This window comes from Montipora foliosa, chromosome 13 (assembly GCF_036669935.1).
Source record: "Montipora foliosa isolate CH-2021 chromosome 13, ASM3666993v2, whole genome shotgun sequence".
In the NCBI taxonomy this organism is placed as follows: domain Eukaryota; kingdom Metazoa; phylum Cnidaria; class Anthozoa; order Scleractinia; family Acroporidae; genus Montipora; species Montipora foliosa.
In genome coordinates this window covers 22,829,891-22,842,390 of record NC_090881.1, presented here as the reverse complement: position 1 = coordinate 22,842,390, position 12,500 = coordinate 22,829,891, and the positions used below count along the sequence as shown (strand labels likewise).

Below are 12,500 nucleotides of genomic sequence, written 5' to 3'. Positions count from 1 at the left end.
TCGAGTCAATAGAAACACGATTTTTAACTAATCAGTGTGCTCATTTTCTTAGGACTGTTTTCTAAATATCATTTGCTATTCACCTCTGAGCAGTTCTCGCAGAATTTGTGCCCCAAAATGTTGTAATATTTGCAGGAAAAAAAAGAGTTAAAATAGTATTTTTGTGCTGTGTTATCAGAAACCCATAAGGGTTGAAACGTGTAACGCGCGTTCACAGCTTCCGAGTATTCAGTGCGAACTGATTGGTTGAATGTTTCAGTGCTAAGTACCATATTTGGAAACCCCTCGCTCTTGTTGTTCCAAATATGGTACTTAACCCTTATGGGTTTCTGGTATTATCTAACTGTTTTAGTATATACTAAATAGTTACTATTCACCTCAGTGTCGGTGGCTATAGTATCCACCACCAGCCACCTCTGCTTCGGTGAATAGTGGTTAATTATTATAATTACACAGGTGATTATTAAAAATTCTCTGCACTGATTGGTTGCGCTTCAGGTGATTATTATGTGATAATCACCATAACGTTTTTTTCAAAATGGCCACATGCTATTTGTTTACATGAAAGACAATTTAGAAATAATTGTTTGAAAGACTCCAAAAACCTCAATTTGGCTAACACTAAGGTCTAAAGTTGGCTTTTTGAGTTACCGCAAGCGGAAGTTCAAGTCCTTCGTTCGCTACAACTTGTTTCAAAGTGGAAGCTGGGTGATCTGCCATATGTAACTGAGTAACCACGCCCCACGTGTGGCCGGACATCTTCATTTCCTGTCGGATGTATATATGGATCGTTTTCACGTGACGTCATCATTTCTAAAGAGCCACGAAAGTTTTTATCCTCATCAGGCATAAGAGGCGGTAAATTTGTATCCATTTGCAATTTTAAAGCTCAATAGCGTGCTTCGTTTGGAAACCAGAGGATTTTAAATTTCTGAGTTATAGCGGTGCGTGACACGAGGCGACTATCGAGTTTTTTGGGAAATAATATATTTATCTCATGGTTTTGAGCCTTTTTAGAATTTAAAGCATTAGGAAAAGCGCTTAGGTAAATAGCTGTTTGTTCAGTACAGATGATCACTCGCCTAGATAGCCAAAGTAAGTAACAGATGTTGACACTATTTTCCGGCTGCCATATTGCTGCACCACAGATGTGCACCAACATGGCGTTTTCATACTAGGCTCTGTAAATTTCTGCGAAACATTTCGACGAATATCTGAAGTTTGGGGAAACGCACAGGCCTAAAACTTGGAGAAGTTTCTTCTTCATTTATCTTCTACAACATCACGAATTCTTGCCTTTTTTCACTGGATGGTTTTCGATTTATTTTTTTATTGCGTAACAGTGAAAACGATCTATTGGCCCTGTGACACTCTAGGCTTAAAAACCAACTTAAGACCTACACTAGGGCTAGCCAAATTGAGGGTTTTGGGTTACTTTTTTCGAGTTTTCAAGGTCTTACGGTCTTAGGGACTTCATTTTTGAGCCACCCCTCGGTGAATATCGGTGAATAATTTTTAATTATTGTGCTGCATTGCACACATGCATTCTGTGGGTGCTTTGTCGTTTATCAAAGACTGGACATCATTCTGATATTTATTAAGCGTTTCTGCATTTTGAGGTTTGCTCTGACATTTTAAGATTCAGTATGGGACTTTTTTTCTGAAGTTGTATAATTTTGTATAAAAGAAAGGCATGTAAGAAATAAGTTGGAAATACGTCACAAAGCAGGAAGACTTTGAGACCCTCTCTTGGCTTGTCCATAGCACCAGAGGATGCCAGCAAGCATCCCAACAACAATGCTGTGCCATGCCTCCTTGTTTTGAGCAAACTGGACAATATATCAGAAAACAGAGAATTGATTTTCTAGATTTACAAGTAAGAAAAAATACTTTTGGGACATTAAGATCTATGATGACGTTTGTCCACGAAGAGAAAGGACTAGGGTTAAAGTGTCACATTCCTGATGACATTTGAAAAGAAACTGCGCTTTTATCCATTCCTCTACATGGCCATAGGTGTCTATTATTTCATCACAGAACAGAGAAAAAGTTCGCTGAAATTTTTCCTGCAAAATTATTGAAACTTTTCTACTATTTATTATATGTGCAAACTGGTCTGAGATGAAAAGGAGAATTCTGATTGGTTCTCTGAGTGGCCCGAATTTGCAATATTCTTGACAAACTGTTCCCATTTTCTGTTTCCATTTTCTTGGACATAAAAAGAAAACATATATCAAATACAAGATGTTACAAATGAACTCACTGGGAACTTGGAAAAATCCGAGCCCCAGATGGGATTTGAACCCACGACCCTCCGTGATCTAGTACGGATGCTCTAACCACTGAGCTACTGGAGACTCTATGGTGAGCAAAGGTGAAATGTGGGTATTGAACCCCATCTGGGGCTCGGATTTTTCTGAGTTCCCAGTGGGTTCATTTGTAACACCTTTTATTTGATATATGTTAATCATTGTCTCATGAAAAGAAAAATACCGGTACAAGAAAATTTTTTTTAAGTTAGTCTAAGAGTTCCAGTACAAATTTTACTTTCAAGAACCATTAACAGAAACAGGCAAAAAGGCAAGACTTGGGAAATAGGAAACCCTGTGCAAGAGAGCCAATAAAATAAAAACCTGTTCTGTCCATATTGGGGATAGAGCGGTTTTCAATTGAGTGTTAAAAGTAATTAGATAATTACTTTGGTTTATGATTACTTCACTCAGTGATTGGTTCAAAGTTCTCGCACCCTTTTTTCAACCAATCAGAAGTGAAACCAAAACCAATCGTGGCTCACGTGTGCACATTTTCCCGCGCTTTGTGTCGGCTACGTGTAATTACTTCGAGTTTTGATTGGTTTGCCGGATTGTCTCAGTCCTTTTTGATTGGCCAAAGTAATTACTTTGGTTTTGGTTTTACGACACTCAATTGAAACTCGCTCTATAACTATTGGTCTTATTCCTTTTTTGTAATGGACTTTGCCTTTCAGGCTCGGTCCATAAACATGTAAAAAATTGAACTTGACCTCACGCCAGTTCCATAGCATCTTTTATCCATTCCATTCCACATCCACTCTTTGATGTGTCCTCCCCTCCCCTTCCCCCCTCTTCTCTAATGCCCAAGACAAGATTTCTACCTCTCTTTGAAGCTTCCATGTGAAGTTCTTGGGCCAACATAACATGATTTGAGGAACTGTTCTTTGCAGCCTCTCAAGTCTATTGAGTGAATTTTATGTTTACTAACTCTTGTGAACATTGCCCTTAAACAGGAGATAAAGGAGTCGCGGGTCCAACTGGCCCAAGGGGACCCCCTGGCCCAAAAGGTGTTCAAGGTGTACAGGGTCCTAAAGGAAATGATGGATTCCCTGGTAGGGCTGGTCAACCTGGGATGCCAGGTGCCAACGGACAACGAGGAGAGCAAGGAGATAAAGGAGATTCTGGTAGGGATGGCACACCAGGAGAAAAAGGGGAAAAAGGAGACGTGGGTCCAATTGGAGTTACAGGTACAGTGTTACAATGTAACAAGGAGCCTAAGAAAAAAGACCTCAACAGCAGCAAAACTATAATAATTATTATTGTGTCCAGAAATCCACCTAATTAGATGCACGCCCAAATGTAGTGTCCCTAAACGAAGCCTTTGCTTCCTATTTCCATCAATAAGTTAAGGGGTAAAGGTTAGCATTATTTTTAGTGTAAGGTAAATGCAGCTGTTTTTCCTTACTTGAGCAGCAACGTTTAGGCAACACTGTATTCTGAGACACGAGTGATGTTGAAGTTAGGGAAAAGAACAAGGGTACACTTTGTGATGCTTATTAAAATCTGTGTGCATCTAATTAAGGGGATTTCTGGATATATCTGCAAAACCATCTCAAACCAGGGTATTCAATTTGGATGAACTCAAGCTTTGGATGTTCTTCATGTGTACCGGTATTTTACATCTTAAAGTGCTACTGTGATCAAATTCTTATCCCTTGAATTTTTAGTTTTATTATATAGAATTCCAGGAAAGATAAAAAAAAACTCTGTTTACTGTTTGGAAATATCTGCATTGGTTCCAGAGATATTTAAGTTTGAAAAATGTGTAAAATAATAATAATAATAATAATAATATATAAGACTTTTATAGCGCCCATGCTAGAGTTCAGAGCGCTGTACAGCTATGTAAATAGAGAAATAAGATAAAAAAGACTAAAAAAGACTAAAGTATTAAGCAAACAAAACCTAAGAACTAATTAAAAACTTTATCAAACAGATAAGTCTTCAGTTTGGATTTAAATGTTGCAAGCGACGGTGCTTGCCGTATGGCGTCTGGAAGCTGGTTCCACAAATATGGAGCTATATAACTAAACGATCTGCCTCCCTAAGTCTTAAGCTTGAAATGAGGAACTTGCAACAGTTTCCTATCAGAAGAACGCAAAGCTCTAGGTGGTTTATATTGTACTAGAAGATCAGATATGTATAGTGGTGCTAAAGCATTCAGGGCCTTATAAGTAAACAGTAATATTTTAAAAATTATACGTTGTTTTACAGGTAGCCAGTGAAGCTCTTTAAGGACTGGCGTAATTCGGTCATATTTGCGAGTGCAGGAGACGAGACGCGCCGCAGCATTTTGTACCCGCTGAACCTTATCTAATAAATATTGTGGCAGCTCAGCCAGCAATGAATTGCAATTTCCAGCTTGGATGTTACAAAAGCATGAACTAACGTTTCGGTATCTTTCTGAGTGAGACATTTCCTGATTTTAGATAGATTGCGTATATGAAAGAAAGCTACTTTACAAATATTTTGAACTTGATGCTCATGATTCATAACATCATTAAACATTACTCCTATATTTCTAGCTGACTCAGTTGAAACTACCCTAATACCAGCTATTTTGATATCACATATTGGTGGGCGCGGGCGGTGTTTGGCATGTATAACTAAAAATTCAGTCTTATCGCGATTGAGTTTAAGCTTATTACATGCCATCCATCCATAGATCTCTTTTGCACAGGCCTCCATTTTCAACAGAGCAGCAGATTCTTCAATACAACCTGACTTAAATGACACATAAATTTGGCAGTCATCAGCATACAGATGGAACTGAAGGCCATGTTTGCGAATTATGTCACCAAGGGGGGCCGTATATAAGGTGTAAAGAATTGGACCCAGTACTGATCCTTGCGGCACTCCCCATTGCAGCTCAACAAAGGATGATCTGGTATTTTCCACTTGGATAAACTGTCTGCGATCCTTTAGATAGGATGCAAACCAATGGAGAGCATTTCCCTTGATGCCATATCGAGTGTTTAGTCGACTTAACAAGATGACATGGTCGACCGTGTCAAAAGCGGCTGATAAGTCAAGTAATAAGAGAAGAACACTTTCCTTTTTATCAATTGCATTAAAAATATCTGACTGCACTTTTAAGAGAGCGGTTTCCGTACTATGAGCCACTTTATAGGCAGATTGTAATCTTTCTTGAAGTCCATTAGCATTTAGGTAGTCAGTAAGTTGGCAGGCTACAGCTTTCTCGGTGACCTTAGACAACAGTTTCAAATTAGAGATAGGTCGAAAATGAGAGAACAGTTGATGGTTGAGAGAGTCCTTTTTAAGCTTGGGTCTCACCATTGCATCTTTAAAGTGGCGCGGTACGTTTCCCGTTGCCAGTGACAGGTTGACGATTCTTGTAATGACAGGTAACAATGTATCTAGACATTCCCGTAGTAAGATGGAGGGTAACGGATCTAGATCACAGGTCTTAACGCCAGATGAAACTAAATATTTTCTGATTTCATCAGTATTCACAGTACAAAAATCTGTAAATCCCGATTGACAGCAGAGGAGGTCAGGTAGTGGGTTAATTATAGATTCTGAATCATGAGACAAATTACACCGCATCTTAGATATCTTCTCATGAAAAAAGGCAGCAAATTCGTTAACAAGTTGTTCACTCGATGTTGATGTAGGAAAACGGGGTTCTTGTTTCCTTTGAAGTAACTGGTCAATGGTCTTAAAAAGAACTTTCTGATTTCCTTTGTTTTCGGCAATAATAGAGGAGTAGTAAATAGATACAAATGAGATTGCTGATGACATCATTCACTCAACCCAATATCAAATCAAGTATATAAATAGAGCTATCTCGGTCAATTTGCAGCAGAGACCATTGAAACTTGGTAGGCTAATGGTTCCCATGGCAACTCACTCTTTTCCATTCCATTTCAACCTGATTCAATATTTTTGGTGATCATAAGCTAGAAAAACATTTAGCAAAGCAACAAACTCGACCTAGCGTGTTTGTATGCTTGCATGATTGTGCAGATAAGGCACCATTGGCAAATATCAAAATAGCACTCTAAAGGTGGCCAGCAAAGCCATTAATATCAGGGGTTCTGGAACCCAGTTTGTTGCCATGGTAACAAAACTGGTATTCTCATATTGTGGAACACATCTTCTAGAATCTTACTGCAAAGAATCAAGCATTTCTGATACAAATTGGCTGGGATATCTTTTTCCATCATACAGTATGGGGCCCAGTTCTCGGCCACAAAAAACGTAAACTTGTATTTCTTACCTTGGAATAGCTGGAAGGACTTGTAATTTCAAAGACAACTAAGCTTCAGCATTCAGTTTACACATGTAAAGCTATCGACTGCTCAACCCTGTTTTCTCTCGAGTAATAACGAAAATGGACGTGTCGTTCGTGGGCCCAGTTATTGGCCAGCATGGCCCAGTTCTCGGCCACAAAAGAGTGCGCTCGATTCATCAGAATAAGCAACGCTTTATCACCAATTTTTGTTGTTAAGTCACTAATAAGGCTTGTGTTTGATATTTCGACTACAAAGTATCCTTAACGAGCTTTGTTTCATGTTAGAAAAGGAAGTTTTTTGCACACCTAGTTTTTCTCTTAATTGCTCCATGGCAAGCGAGGCTAAAAAAAGAGTTGGGTATTTCAAAACGGGGTCCAGTAAGTCAGAACTCATAGTTTTAATTCCTATCTACTGTCAGAACATGCCACCCCATTACAGCTTTACTTTTACAAATGATTTGACAAGAAAAATCCATACAAAACTATGAGCGGTTTTTAGTGTTGTCGACGGCGAGCAGGGTGGCCGAGAATAGGCAAATACGCAAAAGTACCAAGGAAATGTTGAGGAGTGAATTTAGGTCGAAGAATAAAATAGGCCAGGAAAAGTTTATATTTAACTGAAAGCTTTAAATTATCACTCTACATTCTCTATGCCAAGAATTGGGTCATTTGGGTCTCCTATACGGATAAAATATAAACTTGAATTAGACCATGTAATTAGAGTAGCCGTAAACAAACACGTTTTCGTGGAAACCAAATTCACCCACCTTCTTGTCACCTGGACTTGCTCACGGTATATAGTAGATGTAAACTCAAAACTCGGCAGGACGAAAGGCAAGGAATCAAGCTACCTTTGGAAGCAATTGCTTTTTATTCAGATTCATTTGTGGCGCAAAAAATAAACATTGAACAAAAAGTGGCCGAGAACTGGGCCCCTTACTGTAGTTGATTATAGTTTGATTGAGTTTATGACGTCATCTCTTGGCTAATTTGCATATTTTGAAAACTTGAATATCTCTGGAACAAAAAGAGATATTTGAAAATAGTCAACAGCATTCTTCTTCTTCTCATACAGACTACATGTTTTATGTCTTTGAACAGCTTATGATAGGAAAGATAAGAATTTTGCCATAGTAGCACGTTAAGGGGCACTGTCATGCTAAATTTACTGTTTTTAGGTCAGAACTGGGTAAAAATCTAAGTTAGTGCTCTAGCTCACACGCTTGACATTCCTGACACCTCACTGAGATGATAAGAAATATAATATGGCAGAAATTTAAGAGCTATCCATATTTTTAACTTTTGGCAAATTTCAGAGGACAATGTCTCCAAACTTGAAAAACTGGCCAATTTTTCAATGCATTTCCATCCCTTCCATCCTTTGCTGCATTTAGCAAAATATTGTTGGTTTTCACTCACGTGATCAACAACCATGTTTTTCAAGGGAAACAAAAGAAAACGTTTGCATAATAATACTGAGTTAAATTACCGGAGGATTTGGTCGGGGCTCCAACATGGCTGCCGTTTCTTTGTTTAAGGGCTCCAACATGGCAGCCATGACGTCATGTGAAAACTGAGAATAGCTTCAGAGCACTTCAATTGCCATTGGCAACAAAACTACAGAATTATTTTTTGGTTTTCATTGATTCAAAGACATCTTTTATTGTTTTTAATTTTGACTAAAATAGCATGACACTACCCCTTACAGACATTTCTTTGCCATCGTCAGTAAACAACAAAATGAAGTAACAGAACTCATGTGATTTTGGTGAGAACCTCAGCCTGTGAGAATATCTTAAGCCCTTTCTTCATGGCAACTTCATTTTTGGATAAATTGTCTTAGAGTGGTTACAACACTCGAGATGACTTTGTCGTTGCCTTTGCCCTCTTTTGTTGCTTTACATGTGTCACTTTTTCAAAAAATTACAAGACCCCAAAAAAATACTATCATAGTTTGTAATGCACAGTGGAAGCTGTGCATGTAAATTAACCCTGGTTTTATTAAAGCCTGCATGTCCTTATAAGTGGTGCCAATGTGATAATGTGATAGTTCTCTTTTTGTCTTTGCCCATGCCCATTGCTTGCTTTGTAACTAACATGGGCTTATATTTCCTCTCCTTTTAACTCATAATCATTTGTCACTCATCAGGTGATCGAGGCTCGCCTGGCCCTCGAGGCACAAAAGGGGAACCTGGAATGAAAGGAGACTCTGTTACTGGGCCACGTGGAGAAAACGGAACCCATGGACCTCCCGGTAAGGCCAAATTTCACAAAACTTGGGGTCCATCTGCATGTACAAGAAAGCATTGTATTTTTGGTCTCTTAGAATTAATCTTTATCTGGGGTTGTTTTGTTTTCTGTCTTTTGTTTCCTTTGTCTTACGTAGTCTGTGCTCTGGTACCTGCAGAAGGAACCAAAACTTCAGTGCTAGGGCAGATCAAGAAAATTAGAAAAGGGCAGCAGAAGAAATTGTAATCAACGCCTTCCTCTTCCATACCCCAATAGATGCAACAGCAGTGGAAATTGATTTTTGTGAGATACTGTTTACAGTATTCTAGGACCATTTTTGATGAAAGATTATAAGATCATTTTAAATCCTCAAGAAGCCACCTTGCTCCCCCTCCAAATGTGCCCCTGGTATGAGCAATTGCAGTTGTGGTGTTTTTAATGACCATTTTAATGAATCAACTTATAAACCTTCCTGTCTTCAAAAATGTGATACAGTATGTACAAACTGAAAGATATTTCTATAATGTTATTCACATGTGTAAAATAGCCTATGTTGCTCTTTATTGTATCCAGTATTGAGCAAAAACTGTGGATGAATGTACTTTAATCTCTGGTAATTTGATAGGTCATTAACACATTGTTTTTGCAAACTGTTGTGATGACATCTGGAGTCGGAATGGACATCTAGGTATTATTACTGTCCTTTTGCCGATGGACATCCTTTTAAGAACACTGGGATTGGTTCTTGCATAATAGTGTAGTGTAGAACCTATTGGTGATCTTGAGCAAGGAAGGAAAGTAACGTTTTACAAGGAAAAATGCCATACTCACCCAATCTTATAAAGGAGAAGGGGATGTAGTCTCCAGTAAGAGGGGGGGGGGGGACCGTATTTCCCCTTCCTTGGAAGCAACTGCTGGAATAGATGGGTCTTTTTGAGAAAAGTGGGGGGGGGGCAGTCTCTGGTGGAAGGATCGGGGACCATTTATATCACAAGTCCTTATCTTGATGCACCAGGGAACCCTCCTAATTATGTAAGACTTCAGACTTCATCCATGGCTACAATTTTTGCAGTACAACAATCTGCCAAATTGCTCTCTATAAATGCTACATTTCTGTAACTTTTGTAAAAAAGGTCGCCCAGGACAACCAGGAGAACCAGGAGCAGCTGGAGAAGAAGGACCTAAGGGACGTGATGGTGAACCTGGCCCAGCGGGAGCCAAAGGAGATCAAGGCATTGCTGGTGATAAAGGCACTGCTGGTGAACTAGGACCCAAAGGCGTCAAGGGAGAACCGGGAGATATTGGAGAGAAAGGGATCCCTGGAATCCCAGGGGGACGGGGTGAAAAAGGTGACAGAGGAAAGGAAGGACCAGCCGGTGATTCAGGTCCCAAGGGAGAACCAGGTATGTGTGAAGCATTAAGTTGTGGGGACTGACTGCTCTTCACTTGGTGTAAGCTCTTGTAAAATAGAATAAAATAGAAAATGTTAGGAGTGTATAACCAGACGTTTTCTACGTCTCTATCAAGGCAGCATTTCCGATGATCAAGCAATCTTTAGATGAGTCTAAATTTGTTATTAACCCACTGGCTCCTAAACCACCTCCCCTCCCAATATTGATGAGTAAAATCGTCTGGGCCCGGTTGTTCGAAAGCCGATTAACTTAATCCAGGATTAGCGTTAACTTTTGTTTCATGTTTTCTACTTTTTGGTGAAAGTGTCTTTTGTTCATTTTTGATTTTCGAGATTAACTTCTTCTAATATAAATTTTTGCCGAATATCAGAATTGAACAGCATTTGGGAGTAGAAAAATAAACTCCTTGGTTAATCTTTAATCTGGGATTAGCGTTAATCGGCTTTTGAACAACCGGGCCCTGGTGTTAGATTCTTAATCCCTGGTAATCTACTGCAGTCTGGTAATCTACTGCAGTCTGTCTTAGGAAGCATCAGCAATCAGTCTATGGACCTCGCAGTTAGAATGAGTGTTGTTCACACATTTGACACATACTGAAATGCAGGAAATGGAGAAGTGATCCTTGCACTTATCTGGACAATTTAAAGTGGTACTACGACCAAAAAAACAATTCTTTTTTTTCTTTGGATTTCAAAACTATGTTAACTAAACACTAACTGAGAAAAGTTTTAAGTTCTGATTTTAAAAAGACACCTGTTTATTTTAACCGGAATTTTCTTATTTATTGGTCCGCCATTACTAACTTTAAAATCTTGAGAGAGCTGGGTCGAGGAGAAAATGACATCAAAGACTCACTAGTTTAACCCTTTCAGCCCCGATAGTGCCAAATGGCACTTATAGATTTTACTCTTCAATGGGGAACCCCTCGGGGCTTAAAGGGTTAAGCGCGGCCGAATTAATATGCAGCACGGGAGTTTCGGGCTTTCAGACTTTTAAACCCGTGTTTTGCATATGTAATAAATTGCGTTTACACGCTGAAATTTTAAGTTAGTGAGTAAATGACGTCATTTTCTCTAGATCCAACCCTCTGAGGTCCAATTGGCCAGTTTTGAACGTGAGTAATGGCGGACCGTGAAATCCAAAACTTACACTCAAAATAAACAGCCTTTGGATAAAACTCAAAGCTCAAAATTTTTCCAGTTAGGTGTTAAGCAAACACGCTTTCAAAATCTGAAGAAAAAAAGGAAATGATTTTTTGATCATAGTACCACTTTAAGCAATTGTCTCAAATAGTAGTCACCTGAAAAATTCAGGTGGCTCTGGACAACGGGATTCAAACCCATGACTTCTGCGATGCCGGTGCAGTACTCTAGCAACTGAGCTATGAAGCTACACAGTTAGGAGCTGGTCAATATTCTTGGCTCATTTATTCGCATCAAGGACTTAAAGTGCCCATAACCCCAAAATGTTTTTTTCGCTAAAGTGAATCTTTGCACCTGTGCATGCGGCCATTTTTTCCTTTTTCTAAGAAATCCTGCCATTTTATAGGCTTCGAAAGTTGCTAAAATCCAAGCATCTTTTGTTCACGACCGAGTCAGAAGGGGAGTGGGTCTATTCCTGTTTTGACGTCACAGTCTACTTTGCATGCATTTTTACAAAGAGTTAATGACATGTAAATCAGTTTGTGACGTCAAAACAGGAATAGACCCACTCCCCTTCTGACTCGGTCGTGAACAAAAGATTCTTGGATTTTTGCAACTTACGAAGCCTATAAAATGGCAGGATTTGTTAGAAAAAGGAAAAAATGGCCACAATGTGTTTCAAACAGGTGCAAAGATTCATTTTAGCGAAAAAAATATTTTGGGGTTATGGGCCCTTTAATGAGTAAAAGAAATGTATACATTTTGAAGTGCGGGTTAAAGACGAAATGGAGACGTGATCCTCACACTTACCTGGACAATTTGAGCAATTGTGTGTTATAGTAGTAAGGTGGCTCCAACGGGAGCCACGTTAATTTTCCAGCTGACTACTATAAGAGACAGTTGCTTAAGTTGTCCAGATAAGGGTGACAAAGACCTCCCAATTTCCTCTATCACCTGCACTTCAAAATATGTACATTACTTTAATACTGAAACGCAGTAATGCGCAAACACCAATGCAAATTGTGGAAAAACAATGTCAAAATAAAAACTACGACATTATTTACATGTAGTTGTCTATGTGCTAAAAGTCACAAAGTTATTTTCTTTGTTCTTTTTCTTGAAATCATATTTTAAATGAAAATGCAAGCTG

The 12,500-nt window shown here is 38.9% G+C and overlaps 1 protein-coding gene across 1 annotated transcript in view; it reads left to right on the top strand.

Annotated features, from left to right (window-relative positions):
• Window positions 1–12,500, top strand: part of LOC137982585 (collagen alpha-1(IV) chain-like) — a 75,451-nt gene that overhangs the window by 41,892 nt on the left and 21,059 nt on the right. Inside the window, exons 25-27 of the mRNA XM_068829698.1 lie at window positions 3,266–3,499; window positions 8,717–8,821; window positions 9,930–10,199. Coding sequence (XP_068685799.1) covers window positions 3,266–3,499; window positions 8,717–8,821; window positions 9,930–10,199 — 609 coding nt within the window. The remainder of the gene's footprint in view (window positions 1–3,265; window positions 3,500–8,716; window positions 8,822–9,929; window positions 10,200–12,500) is intronic.